This window comes from Macrotis lagotis, chromosome X (assembly GCF_037893015.1).
Source record: "Macrotis lagotis isolate mMagLag1 chromosome X, bilby.v1.9.chrom.fasta, whole genome shotgun sequence".
NCBI classification, from domain to species: domain Eukaryota; kingdom Metazoa; phylum Chordata; class Mammalia; order Peramelemorphia; family Peramelidae; genus Macrotis; species Macrotis lagotis.
Window position 1 is genome coordinate 185,098,080 of NC_133666.1, and position 13,396 is coordinate 185,111,475.

At 34.1% G+C, this 13,396-nt stretch overlaps 1 protein-coding gene across 8 annotated transcripts in view; it reads right to left on the reverse strand.

Annotated features, from left to right (window-relative positions):
• The window catches only part of RNF38 (ring finger protein 38), a 242,399-nt gene that overhangs the window by 10,462 nt on the left and 218,541 nt on the right, over positions 1 to 13,396 (reverse strand). For 7 of the 8 annotated variants that reach the window (XM_074200439.1, XM_074200437.1, XM_074200435.1 and 4 more), the window contains 3 exons: positions 10,061 to 10,222; positions 7,252 to 7,358; positions 6,027 to 6,111 (listed from right to left, as the gene is read on the reverse strand). In XM_074200439.1, the coding sequence (XP_074056540.1) occupies positions 6,027 to 6,111; positions 7,252 to 7,358; positions 10,061 to 10,222 (354 nt within the window). The remainder of the gene's footprint in view (positions 1 to 6,026; positions 6,112 to 7,251; positions 7,359 to 10,060; positions 10,223 to 13,396) is intronic. The other variant, XM_074200436.1, reaches the window with a different exon arrangement.

Here is a 13,396-nt window from a genome sequence, read left to right on the forward strand (position 1 = left end):
GAATCCAGATAAAGAGCTGTGGAGTTTGAACAAAGTTCAAGGACTATTCCCTTTAATTTAGGAAAAAAACTCAGACATCTTATTGTCTGATCTTGTTATCTCTTTTACTTTATGTTTCTTCCTTAAGGATGTGATTTCGCTCTTATCACACTCAATTTGGATCAATGTACAACATGGAAACAAAGTAAAGAGTGACAAATTGCTTTCTGTGGCGGGGGAGTAAGATTGGGGGGAAAATTGTAAACTCAAATAAAATCTTTAATTAAAAAAACTCACTACAATGGCTTTTATGCTAATTACAAAGAATGAGCAACATAATTATTTTATAAATCTCTTAACCTTGGGGGGCAGCTAGGTGGCGAAATGGATAGAGCACCGGCCCAGAATCAGGAGGACCTGATCTAAAAATCTGGCCTAAGACACTTAATAATAACCTAGCTGTCTGACTTTGGACAAGTCACTTAACCCCATTGTCCCTAAATAAAATTCTAAAAAAAAAATTAAAAAATAAATCCCTTTCCTTACAATAAGTAAATTTATCAAGAAAAAAATTTATATTATCTTCCTGGACATACTTTTTAAAAGATGTAGAGCTACTGAAAATATACTCAAAATGGTGAAATTTTAAGAAAGCAGGCAAGTTTCTGACTTTGTGGCTCATTGGAGCTCAATCAATTCCCCAGGAAACTAAGAGCAGCAACCAGGCCTAAAAAAGAAAGCTGGAGTCTACCTATATCTACTTCATACTACAGAAACTAGAGAATCTCTGATGCTCTTTACCCACCAGTAAAGGATAGCAGATACTATGCTTAATCTCATAAAAATAAGTATTAATAGTAATGCTTAAAAACTGCAAATCAAAAATGAATTAATTTTTGTACACAGCAAAGATAAAGAAATCTAAGTTGAAGCAACAATGAACTGCTGTAAGTGTGCAAGAGTACAAGAGAAAAAATGAAATGGGATGATAAATGCACCTTAGCATTAGAATCTTAAAAAGACTAACCCAAGAGAAAAAAGCAACTAGGAAAACTGCAAAACATCATCTAAGAGAGAATATGCCATCCATATCCAGAGAAAAAACTACATGCAGAGCAAAGTATATAATATTCACTTTTAAAAATTTATTTTGTTGCTTTCTTTTCCATAGTTCCCCCCTTTAGTTCTAATTCTTCTTTCACAAGATGATATAGAAATATATTAAACATGTTTGAACATGTTCAGCTTTAAGAGACTGTTGTGGAAGAAAAATATGAACTCATAAACATGCAAATGATACATGCTGAAAAGTACTTTTGCATGTAACTGGAAAGAAAATAGAACAATTAAAAAAAAACCCCACTATCCAAATTGAGGGGGATGTCCATCAACTGGCGAACAAGTTATGGCATATGGATGCTATGGAGTAGTATTCTATAAGAAACCATGAATAGTCAGATTTTAAGAGAAGAATAGAAAGAATTACATGAACTGATGTTAAGTGAAAGGAGCAGAACCTAAAGAACATTATACATATTAACAACAATACTGTGAGTTGAACAACCTTGATGGAGGCAGCTCCTCTAAGCAATTCAGAGAGCTAGGACAACCCTAGGGAATCTGTTATGGAAAATAATATTCACATCCAGAGAACAAAACAACAAAGTGACAAAAACCCTACAGAATCTTAATGAACACTACATTCACTTTCTAAAAATTTCTGTTTTTCTGTCCCATCTCATGGTTTTCTTTCTTTCCCCTTAAACAGAAACTAACTAATCTGTAAAAATGTTAAACACAAATAAATGTCTAAGTGCAATATTCACCGACTGTTTCCAGTTGAGGGGAGAGTGGAAGGAACTTTTGTAACTTAAAAATATGCATACGCATATGGATGAAGACTGAAAAACTTTCAAAACATGTAATTAGAAAAATAAAATAAAAATATCAATAAAAAATTTTAAAAATCACTAAGATCAATTCATATCAAGGGAAGCTACACATAAAATTAAAGATCAATAGCCAAAAAAAATATGAAATTAAATAAAAAAAACCTAGGAAAGCAATAGAACTGAGAAGACAATGTAAACCCTGCCCCCCAACAGATTTGGAAGAGTAAAAGTTACAAAAATTACTGCCAGATGCTAGAAGATAAAGAAAGTTAGACCTTGAATCTAAGACATCAGAAATATTTTTCAAGGCACTATTATCAAGCAACATGCTTCAAAAAAGCCAGCAAAAATACATTTGGCACAAGCAAGGAGAATCCTAATTTGAATTCTTCTAAACAAATAATCACAGGACTCAACCCTCCCCTCAAAAACCCCATTACCTTATATTTAAAGAAATATTTATTAAAGTTTGCAAAAATAACTGAGTATACACTATGTAATCTTTCCTGCTGAATGGAACTCTAGGTTGGACACATGTGAAATACCTGTTCAATCATTTAATTAGGCAACATTTTAAAATAAAGAAATGACTAGCTATTTTCAAAGAATGTGCTATGTGCATTTCTGCAACAACTTAAAAATTCTGAAAAGCAAGACAAGAAATATGTTTGAAATGAATGTATTTGAAATGAAAATCACAAGTGGTTTTACATTTTGGACTGTATTTGAAGTGGTAAAATTATTCCATGTAAAAAGAAGTCAGAGTCCTTGCTTTGTTTAGGGTTTTTTTGGCACGGCAATGGGGTTAAGTGGCTTGCCCAAGGCCACATAGCCAGATAATTATTAAGTGTCTGAGGCTGCAACTCTATGCCAATAAATTGGATAATCTAAGTGAAATGGATGAATATTTACAAAAATATAAGTTGACCAGGTTAAATGAAGATGAGATTAAATACCTAACAACCCTATCTCAGAAAAAGAAATTCAACAAGCCATTATTGAACTTCCTAAAAAAAAAATCTCCAGGGCCTGATGGATTCACAAGTGAATTCTACCAAACATTTAAGGAACAATTGGTTCCAATCCTATATAAACTCTTTGGAAAAATAGGGAAAGATGGAACTCTGCCTAACTCTTTCTATGAAACCAATATGGTGCTGTTACCTAAACCAGGAAGAGTTAAAACAGAGAAAGAAAATTATAGACCTATCTCCCTGATGAATATAGATGAAAAAATCCTAAATAAAATCTTAGCAAAATGATTACAAGTCATCACTAGGATAATACATTATGATCAAGTAGGATTTATCCCAGGAATGCAGGGTTGGTTCAATATTAGGTAAACTGTTAATATACTCAATTATATCAAAAACAAACCTATCAGAAACCATATGATCATATCAATAGATGCTGAAAAAGCTTTTGAAAAAATACAGCATCCATTCCTATTAAAAACACTAGAGAGTGTAGGAATAAATAGACTGTTCCTTAAAATAATTAGCAGTATCTATTTGAAACCATCAACAAGCATTACATTCAATGGGGAGAGGCTAGAGGCATTCCCAATAAGATCAGGGATGAAACAAGGGTGCCCATTGTCATCACTACTATTCAATATTGTATTAGAAATGTTAGCATCAGCAATTAGAGAAGAAAAAGAAATTGAAGGAATTAGAATTGGGAAGGAAGAGACAAAACTCTCACTCTTCACAGATGACATGATGGTCTACCTAGAGAATCCCAAGAAATCATCTAAAAAACTACTGGAAACAATTAGCAATTTTTGCAAAGTTGCAGGTTATAAAATAAACCCCCATAAATCCTCAACTTTTCTATATATGTCTAGCAAGAAACAGCAGGAAGAGCTAGAAAGAAAAATCCCATTCAAAGTAACCTCAGACAATATAAAATATTTGGAAGTCTTATTTGCCAAGACAGACTCAAAATGTTTTTGAAAACAATTATAAAACACTTTTCACACAAGCTAAATCAGATTTAAATAACTGGGCAAATATCAACTGCTCATGGATAGGTAGAGCTAATATAATAAAAATGATAATTCTACCAAAACTAAACTATGTGTTTAGTGCCCTACCAATCAAAATTGCAAAAAATTACTTTAACGAGTTAGAAAAAATTGTAAGTAAATTCACATGGAGAAATAAAAAGTCAAGAATTGCCAGGAGCTTAATGAAAAAAAGTGCAAAAGACGGTGGCTTAGCCCTACCTGATCTAAAATTATATTATAAAGCATCAGTCATCAAAACTGTTTGGTACTGGCTAAGTAATAGAGTGGTGGACCAGTGGAATAGACTAGGTGCAAAAGCAGGAGATGATTATAGTAAATCTGCTGTTTGATAAACCCAAAGAGTCTGGCCACTGGGATAAAAACTCCCTCTTTGATAAAAATTGCTGGGATAATTGGAAGTTAGTATGGAAGAAACTTAGATTAGACCAACACCTCACACCCTTTACCAAGATAAGATCCAAATGGTTACAGGACATAGACATAAAAAACAATACTATAAGCAAATTGGAAGATCAAGGACCAGTCTACCTGTCAGATCTATGGAAAGGAGAGCAGTTTATGACTAAGGAAGAGTTGGAGAACATCACCAAAAACCAATTGGATGATTTCGATTACATTAAATTATAAAGCTTTTGCACAGATAAAAACCAAGATCAAAAGAAATGTAGTAAATTGGGAAACAATCTTTACAACTAATGATTCTGACAAAGGACTCATTTCTAAAATATACAGAAAACTGAGTCATATTTTTAAAACAAAAAGCCATTCCCCAGTTGACAAATGGTCAAAGGATATGCAAAGGCAATTTACAGATGAGGAGATCAAAGCAATCCATAGCTATATGAAAAAATGCTCCAAATCATTAATTATTAGAGAAATGCAAATTAAAGCTTCTCTGAGGTACCCCCTTCACACCTCTCAGATTGGCCAATATGACCAGGAAGGATAATGATCATTGTTGGAAGGGTTGTGGGATATCTGGGACACTACTGCACTGTTGGTGCTGTGAACTCATCCAACCCTTCTGGAGAGCTATTTGGAACTATGCCCAAAGGGCAACAAAAATGTACATACCCTTTGACCCAGCAATACCACTACTGGGTCCATACCCTGAAGAAATGATGAAAAAGGGTAAAAACATTACTTGTATAAAAATATTTATAGCAGCCCTGTTTGTGGTGGCAAAGAATTGGAAATCAAGTAAAAGTCCTTAAATTGGGGAATGGCTTAGCAAACTGTGGTATATGGATGTCATGGAACACTATTGTTCTATTAGAAACCAGGAGGGACGGAATTTCAGGGAAGCCTGGAGGGATTTGCATGAACTGATGCTGAGTGAGATGAGCAGAACCAGAAAAACACTGTACATCCTAACAGCAACATGGGAGTGATGTTCAACCTTTAAGGACTTGCTCATTCCATCAGTGCAACAATCGGAAACAATATTGGGCTGTCTGCAAAGGAGAGTGCCATCTGTATCCAGATAAAGAGCTGTGGAATTTGAACAAAGCTCAAGGACTATTCCCTTTAATTTAGGGCTAAAAAAACCCCCAACAGATATCTTATTGTCTGATCTTGTTACCTCTGAGACTTCTCTTCTTTAAGGATATTATTTCTCTCTCATCACACCCAATTTGGATCAAGTACAACATGGAAACAAAGTAAAGACTGACAGAGTGCTTTCCATAGGGGGTGGGGGTGGGGGGAGGGAAGCAAGATTGGGGGGAAAGAAAGATTGGAGGGGAAGATTGTAAAACTCAAATAAAATCTTTAATAAAAATAAATTTTAAAAAAGTGTCTGAGGCTGGATTTGAACTCAGGTACTCCTGACTCCAGAGCCGGTGCTCTATCCACCCCAGAGTTCTTGTTAAAGAGATTTATCATACTTTTTTTTTTTACTATAACTATTTACTAGCTGTGTAATCTTGGATAAAGACTTGGTCTGTCTGAGTTTCAGTATCCTGAACTGTAAAATGGGAATAACAGGACCAACATTCACTAGGTAGATATGAGAATCAAATGAAATTTAACTAATTGAAAACCTTAAAAGCACATATAAATGTTAGCTATTACTATTACATTTCTTTTCTCTTCATATTCATATGATTTAAAAATTATTTACTAACCTCATAATTTTCTACTTCTCCATCTTCTACATCCAATTCAAAGCTGAAGGCTGGACCTATTGCAGGTGGCACTGGAAGCATTGATCTGCAAGAAAGACAATGAACTATTTAACACATTTAAAAACTCAATGAATAGTGGGAGTGGAGGGGAATTAAAGAGGTCCATTTTGTTCTATTTGAAAAAGTTCAAGAAGATCTGTTTTCTAGAAGAGGTTGACCATAAATACCAAGATAAACAAAGAAAATAATGAGTTTTGATGAGGGGGCAGCTTGGGCAAAGAAAAGCAAACTGAAGTGGAAAAAGGAATGTGGGAGAAAAGAATAGATAGTTGCCAAAACATAGTAGCAGATTATAGAGACAAAGCGGCATAAAGTCATTTCAGTGGTATTAAGTAAAATAAGAAAGATAAAACATGGTGACCAAAAAGAAAGATTTGGTAGTCTAGGGCTATATTTCATTTAACTCTGATGGTAGTCTTTGAGCTCTAAAATGCTGATTTCAGAGATATGTTAATTAATTTTATTAATTTTCTAAAACTAAGAAAACTTTAAATGCTTACATACATACTGTCAAGGAAGGTTCCTTTCATTAAATAACACAAAGTTAATTTTCCCCCCACATCTTTTCTGCTAAAACCATGAGGTATTAGATATAAAAAAATTCAACCTTCAAAGAAAATTTACAATTAACTGTGAAAAATAAGTAGAAAGATTCTTTTAATGACAAAAATTTTCAATTTAATGGAAAACAGAGACATATCGGGAATTTAATCTAAGACTCAGAGAAAGAGGCTATTCTCCTAATCTGAAATAGTGATAGATATAGGTGATACTAGTTTTAATAAAAAACAAAACCTCACATTTTGAATCTTTTCTTGTTACCCATCTCCTTTGACACCTGCTGGCATCTAGTCCTCATAGAAGGACATAAATTCTTTGACAATAGAAACTATTTTTTTTTCTCAGCACCTTGTACATAATAGGTATTTGAAAAATGTTTGTAAAATTGAATTATCCTTGCATACTGTTATCCTTTTTTTGCTTTCCACTTCTTGGAAATAAAGTAAAACATTCTGAATAGGAAATACCCCCTAAAATACACATTTCAATAGCAATTTACTTATATTAAGTTTCATAGGCAGGATGGAGGGTTAACTAATACATAAAAGTAATGAATGTCTAATAAACTAGGGAAAAACATTAAAATAGCCAAGAGAGAACTTACAGTACATATGGTAGAAGGCCAGGATGATAAGGGGGAGGTGGTATTGGCTGCTGGGATCGATATCTACTACGTCCTGTGAGTCTTCGAGGCATAAAGGGAGGATAAGGCTGTAAGTAAAAAAAAGGAAAACTGTTATTTGCCCATGCAATTGGCTAATCAATAACTTTTATACAATATTCATTTTTAAAAAATAAAAACTTTAAAAAATTTTCTTGAGGAAGGGTAAGTTTGTGATTTCATTGCTATAGGAAAATTTGCTTAGTTTCCTGGAAGCATTGAGAGTTTAAGCCTTGCCCAGGATCACAAAGCCAGCATGTATCAGAGGTGGCACTGGAATTTAGACTGTCCTAGGGCTGACTCCAAGGACAGTCCATTCATTATGCAATGAAGTTTTCAAAAGTATTTAATTTTTGAAGGCTAAATATCTCTCAGGCAAATTTTATGCATATCAAACCCAGTTTTTTCATTGACTTTCATTCTAGTCTGTGGAAAAACAACTATTCAAAATATAACAAATTGTACTTTTTTGGGAAATAAATTTAATAAGGATAAGAATGAAGTCTTACTTTTGGATTTAAAAGTCATCATCACAAGGATAATATGTGGGATAAGGTCTAGAGAACAGTTCAATTCTAAGACTGCGAGCTTGCTATGAGTCAATGGTGAGAATTATCAAAGTAATTTCTGTTGTATAAGATGCAATAAGCAATCAGGTTTCAGTTCTGGAGTTCATAAAGATGCTTTTATGACCCATGTTTTCAGTTTCAGGAGCTAAGATCATTCCATAGGAAGATCATTTTAATGATAACGAGAATAATACCAACAGCTCATATATAAGATTTTCAACGAGTGTTAAATATATTATTGTCTTATCTGATCCTCACAATGTTACTTAATTCATAGGATTATTATTATTATCCTCATTTTACAGAAAAAGAAAACGAGGCTCACAAAGGATGAATGACTTTCTAAGGTCTCAAAGTTAGAATGTGTCTGAGGTATGGTTTGAGTATAAAGTTGTCCTAATCTGGAACTGGGGTGTTTAGACTGGAATAGAAGACTTCAAAGGGCTAACATGTAGGATTTAAAAAAAAAAAAAAAACAGAAACCAAAAACAATCCCAAACTATTTTCAATAGCCTCACAGGATAGAACAGGAAAATCAGCAAAAGAGGTAAGGAAGAGGACTTAGGAAGTTTATCCCCACATAAAATCTAACAATTAGAATGAGATGCCACAGGAGGAAGTAGTGGGTCCCCCCACTGGAAATATTGCAGGAGAAGCAGGAAGATCTTTCTAGTTATGTCCAAAGGCTATTTTTGTTCAAGTACAGGCTGGACTAAGGAGTCCTTTTTCAGTTCCAAGACAATGTTCCTGAGACTTAATAAAATTACAAGTATTATTCTGATGTCTGAGAAGACTAGAAAAACAGTGCCATGATTAACATAATGAATAAAGTCAAGGGAACCGACAGGTCTGGGGGGGGGGGGGTAAGTTCAGTTTTGACAAGTTGAGTCAGAGATGCTCCTGCTACCATAGACATCTAAGCCTCTAGAGATATGCAGGAAAAGATTTATGATTACAGGACTGAAATGTCACAGAGAGGCAACACTGAAGTGGGTGTTTTATTCTGGAGAAGACTTAATATATGTGTATATCTATGCTGAGGAAGGTGGAAAAGTTTAGAATTTTGAAGTGTTTGCCTTAGTAAAATATTCTTAATTGCTCCTGAGATACCTGTGAAGCAGTGAAGGATACTACTTTTACTCTATATCCCAATTTTCTTTCTTCACTTTTGTCTTTAAAATACAACAAAGGAAAACAATTAAAGCAAAATGGACAAAGTATCCATATCTGACAAGATATACAATGTTCTCACATCTCTAAATGAAATAATAGATTTGGAAGAGGAAGATACCTCCAAGGTTGACTGTAAAAGTGAGAACTGGTCTATCCCACTGTAACTAAAAAGTATAGGGGCATCCCTTGAAAATCCTAATTTTTACAAAAATTAGGGTATACCTGATTAAAAGACCTGTCATAATATTAAAGTCAAAAACAAAAAGAAAATGGTCACTTGGAATTTAAATTCCAAAAAATTTCTGACTAATTAAGTGCCTTTTGTGAAATTGGGGGGGTGGTTCCTAGAAAGATTTTATTTTTTTTGAGTTTTATGATTTTCCCCCATCCTTGCTCCCCCCTCCCATAGAAGGTAGTCTGTCAGTCTTTAAATTGTTTCCATGGTATACATTTTTGTGATTTTAAAAAAGCAACACTGTCGCATTCTTTAGATTTTATTTTTTAATCTTTAAATGTAGTTGATTACCCAATTATTTACTTGAAGCTAAACTAAAGAAACAAAACAAATCAAAAAACATAATTAATAGATTCTAAAACGCACTCTCTATCCCTAGATTTGTTCATTTGCAAGCCTAACTTTAAACTTTAGAGAAAATACAATAATAAACTTTATGCGAAGAATGAACAAATTACAACTACATAAAATGTCATATAAAAAAAGTCCTTAAATTGTTAAAATTGTTTATTCAGTTATCACTTTTTTCATGTGGTAGAATAAAAAAAAATTTACAAAAATGGCTCAAAAATCACATTTGGCTTTAGATTAAAAATAATGGTAGTATTCCATGTGAAACAATTATTTGAGAAAATATTTACTTTTTTACTATATTTTACAATAAGATTAACCTATTGCAATAAGAAAAATAAGAGAGAGAGAGAGAGAGAGAGAGAGAGAGAGGCAAAATTACTAATACTACTAAAAATAATGTTAACAAAAAAAAGAAACTTACTACTCCAAAAGATACCTCTTGGTGCAAAGGATCATGTGTTAAAAACTGGAGAGGGGCTGATGGAGGTAATGTTGGAGGATGGGCCGATGCAGGATAAGTAAAGCCACCTACAGGAAGGTGTTCTCCCAAGAGTTCGACTTCATTTTCTATCCTTTGTAATGGCTGATTAAACATACACACATAAAAATACTTTATTTCCATTTTCAGACAAACTGGGATCACTTTCAGCTTATGATTTGAAACAAATCTTTGCACAATAGTTTGATATTTAATTCATGAATTGCATATCAATAACCCCATTCTGAAACACCAAGTGAGAATATGGAACACAATGAACTTCTCTATAAGCTTTCTAACTTGAAAATAATATAAAATAAAAAGGCATTAATATGCATTTCCACTATTCAGAATCTTAAAGGATAAACTACTTTTCTTAATGTTTAAAGGGATTCAAATAGTAAAAGAACATCGTAGGATATACACAGTGCTTATGCTTCCGTTTCACAATCATTTGACATACACTCATGATTTTCAGCCACAACAATTAGTGGAACATACCAGTATGATTTATCAAACTAAGAATCAGGACAGGATGTGTATCTTACACAGAACTATTGACATTGGGATTATATAAATAGTGAAAACTAAAATAAATTGGTCCCAATTTTTAGTTATTTTCACATCTCTTATAAGGATTATCTTGCTCTGAGTTTTCAGGCACAAGTCTTTCCTCCCTCCAACCCAAGCAATGTACTGTTTTAAGTCTTTATCTGACGAAAAATCCATATGGCGATTTCTTCTGTATAGAAGTTTTTTTGGCACAACTCTGTAAAATGAAATTCTATAAATTGAAGGCTACTTCTACTTTTACGTATCTTAGTTCTTAAAAAAAGATAAATAAAATCTTGCTAGGGAGAAAGGTTCTAATAGTTTAATCTTTTATGCCACAATCAATTCTTATGAACATCCAAGTTAATAGTTGCTTTGCTCTAGGTTCCCAGCACTCACCTGCTATCGTACCTACATACAGAAGGGTGGAAGAAATGAATGAATATGACAGACAGACACCACATTATTGCTCATATGGAATATACCAAAGCCTAAGGTACTGTCTTCTAATTCATTGCTTAGAATTCCATCTCTGGGGTGGCTAGGTGGCGCAGTGTATAGAGCACCGGCCTTGGCGTCAGGAGTACCTGGGTTCAAATCTGGCCTCAGACACTTAATAATTACGTAGCTGTGTGGTCTTGGGCAAGCCAATTAACCCCATTTGCCTTGCAAAAACCTAAAAAAAAAAGGGGGGGGATTCCTTCTCTGCCAGTTCTCCTTTGCTTCACCTAATTTCTTGGTTGCTGATTGTGGATAGTTATCAATAGCTATCAATCCTGGAACTCATATTTTGACTATTTTTCTCCTGAATATATGGAACTCATGTGTGTCCCCATTCCCCAGCCATATAAGACTTACTGATCTCCACGACATAGCCATATGCTTACATCATACCCACAATATATAGCAAAACAGCAAGTCTAACAACATTTTAGTCAGAATCTGCCAAATGGCTGTTCATGACTGAGTAGGTACCAATATCACGAATGGCTAAAATAAATTTTTTGTATCATCTGAATTTACATTATAGCTGAACCTATTTCTCATGTTGGTTAAAAAAAAAAAAAGAAATCTAGGTTATTGTATACACCTAAGAGAGGTAGACAAAAAAGCATTTATGGGACAGCTAGGTGGTGCACTGGATAGAGCACCAGTCCTGGAGTAAGGACCTGGGTTCAAATCCAGCCTCAGACACTTAATAATTACCTAGTTGTCTAACCTTGCTCAAGTCACTTAATCCTTGCAGAAACTAAAAACAACAACAAAAAAAGAACAAAAACAAAAAATGGGCACTATATTAAGTTGTTCTAAATGTTGAGTAAACGCAGAAAAGGCAAAAAAATTTATGTTCTAATGGAGGAGATAAACATGTATACATATAGAAATATACACCTGTACATATATAAAAATAAATAAGATACATATTAAGTGAATGACAGGCAACTAGTACCTTGGGAGGGGGGAAAAAAGAGGAGAGAGGGGAATAGAAAAATTCTCTTGTGGTCAGTAGCATTTGTGTTGACTTTTGAAAGGAGTCAGGGATACCAGGGGGATGAAGATAAGAAGGGAGTATATTCTAAGCATGGTTAAAGTGGGTATAAAGACAGAAGGATGGGGCACATTATAGTTGAACAGCTAAAAGTCAAATACTGGCAAACAGCAGTGTGTGAAAGAGAAGTACATGTAAGAAAACTGTAGAGATAAAAAGGGATCCAGGATGTGAAGATCTTCAACTCCTCAAATAAGAGGTTATATTTGATCCTAGAGGTAATAAGAAGCACTAGAGTTGGAGGGACTAGAAGAAAAAAGAAACAGACAGGCCAATAAAGAAAGAGAAAGAGACAGACAGACATACAGGCACAAAGAAGAGTACCAAACTTCGGGAAAATTAGTTTGGCAGCAATATGGAGGATGGATTGAAGAAAAGGTCTAAAGAAGAGATTCAATTAGAAGTCAGGGAAAGAGGGAGAAAGATGTAAGAATTAGGTTGTGACTGAATGGAAAGGCATGTATTTAAGAAATACTATGGAGAAAGAAAAGTTATTTGGTAACGGGCTATATATGAGGTAAAAGATTGATGAATTGAGAATGTGAGTGACCTTGACAGTAATAGTAGTTCTGGAAGTGGGGGAGGGTTGTGGAGTTCTAATCTGGACATAATGAATTTGAGATAACTGAGAGGGCAAAGGAAGTTAGTGATGTAGGACTGAAGCACAGGATGGGCTGGAAAAAGATTATCTACACAGTGAGAATACTCAAATCCATAGGAGCAGATGAGATCACCAATAGGAAAAGTACAGGGAGAAGATGGCTTAGGACAGCACCTTGGGTAACACCCAAATTAGTGGGTAGGACATGGATGAAAAAGCCAGTAAAGGAAGTGAAGGAAAAAAAAAGGTAAGAGGAAAACCTAGACAGAGCACTGACATGAAAAGCAAGAGAATCCAGAAGGAGAAGCTGATTAATAGAGTCAAATGCTGATTTAATATTAAGAAAACAGTATTAGATTTGTCATTTTAGAAATCAATGGAAAACACCAGAGATATGCAAGTTTCAGTTAATTGATGAAAGAGAGAAGAAAGGTGCCAAATGTAAAGGCTTTTTCCCCTAAGGGATTTATTGAAAAAAGGGAGGCAATAAATATAATAAGAAGATCTAGAGAGGGCTTTTTTTAAAGATGGGGAAGACTTTGAAGTGCTTGTAAACAGTAGAGAAATGAACCAGTGG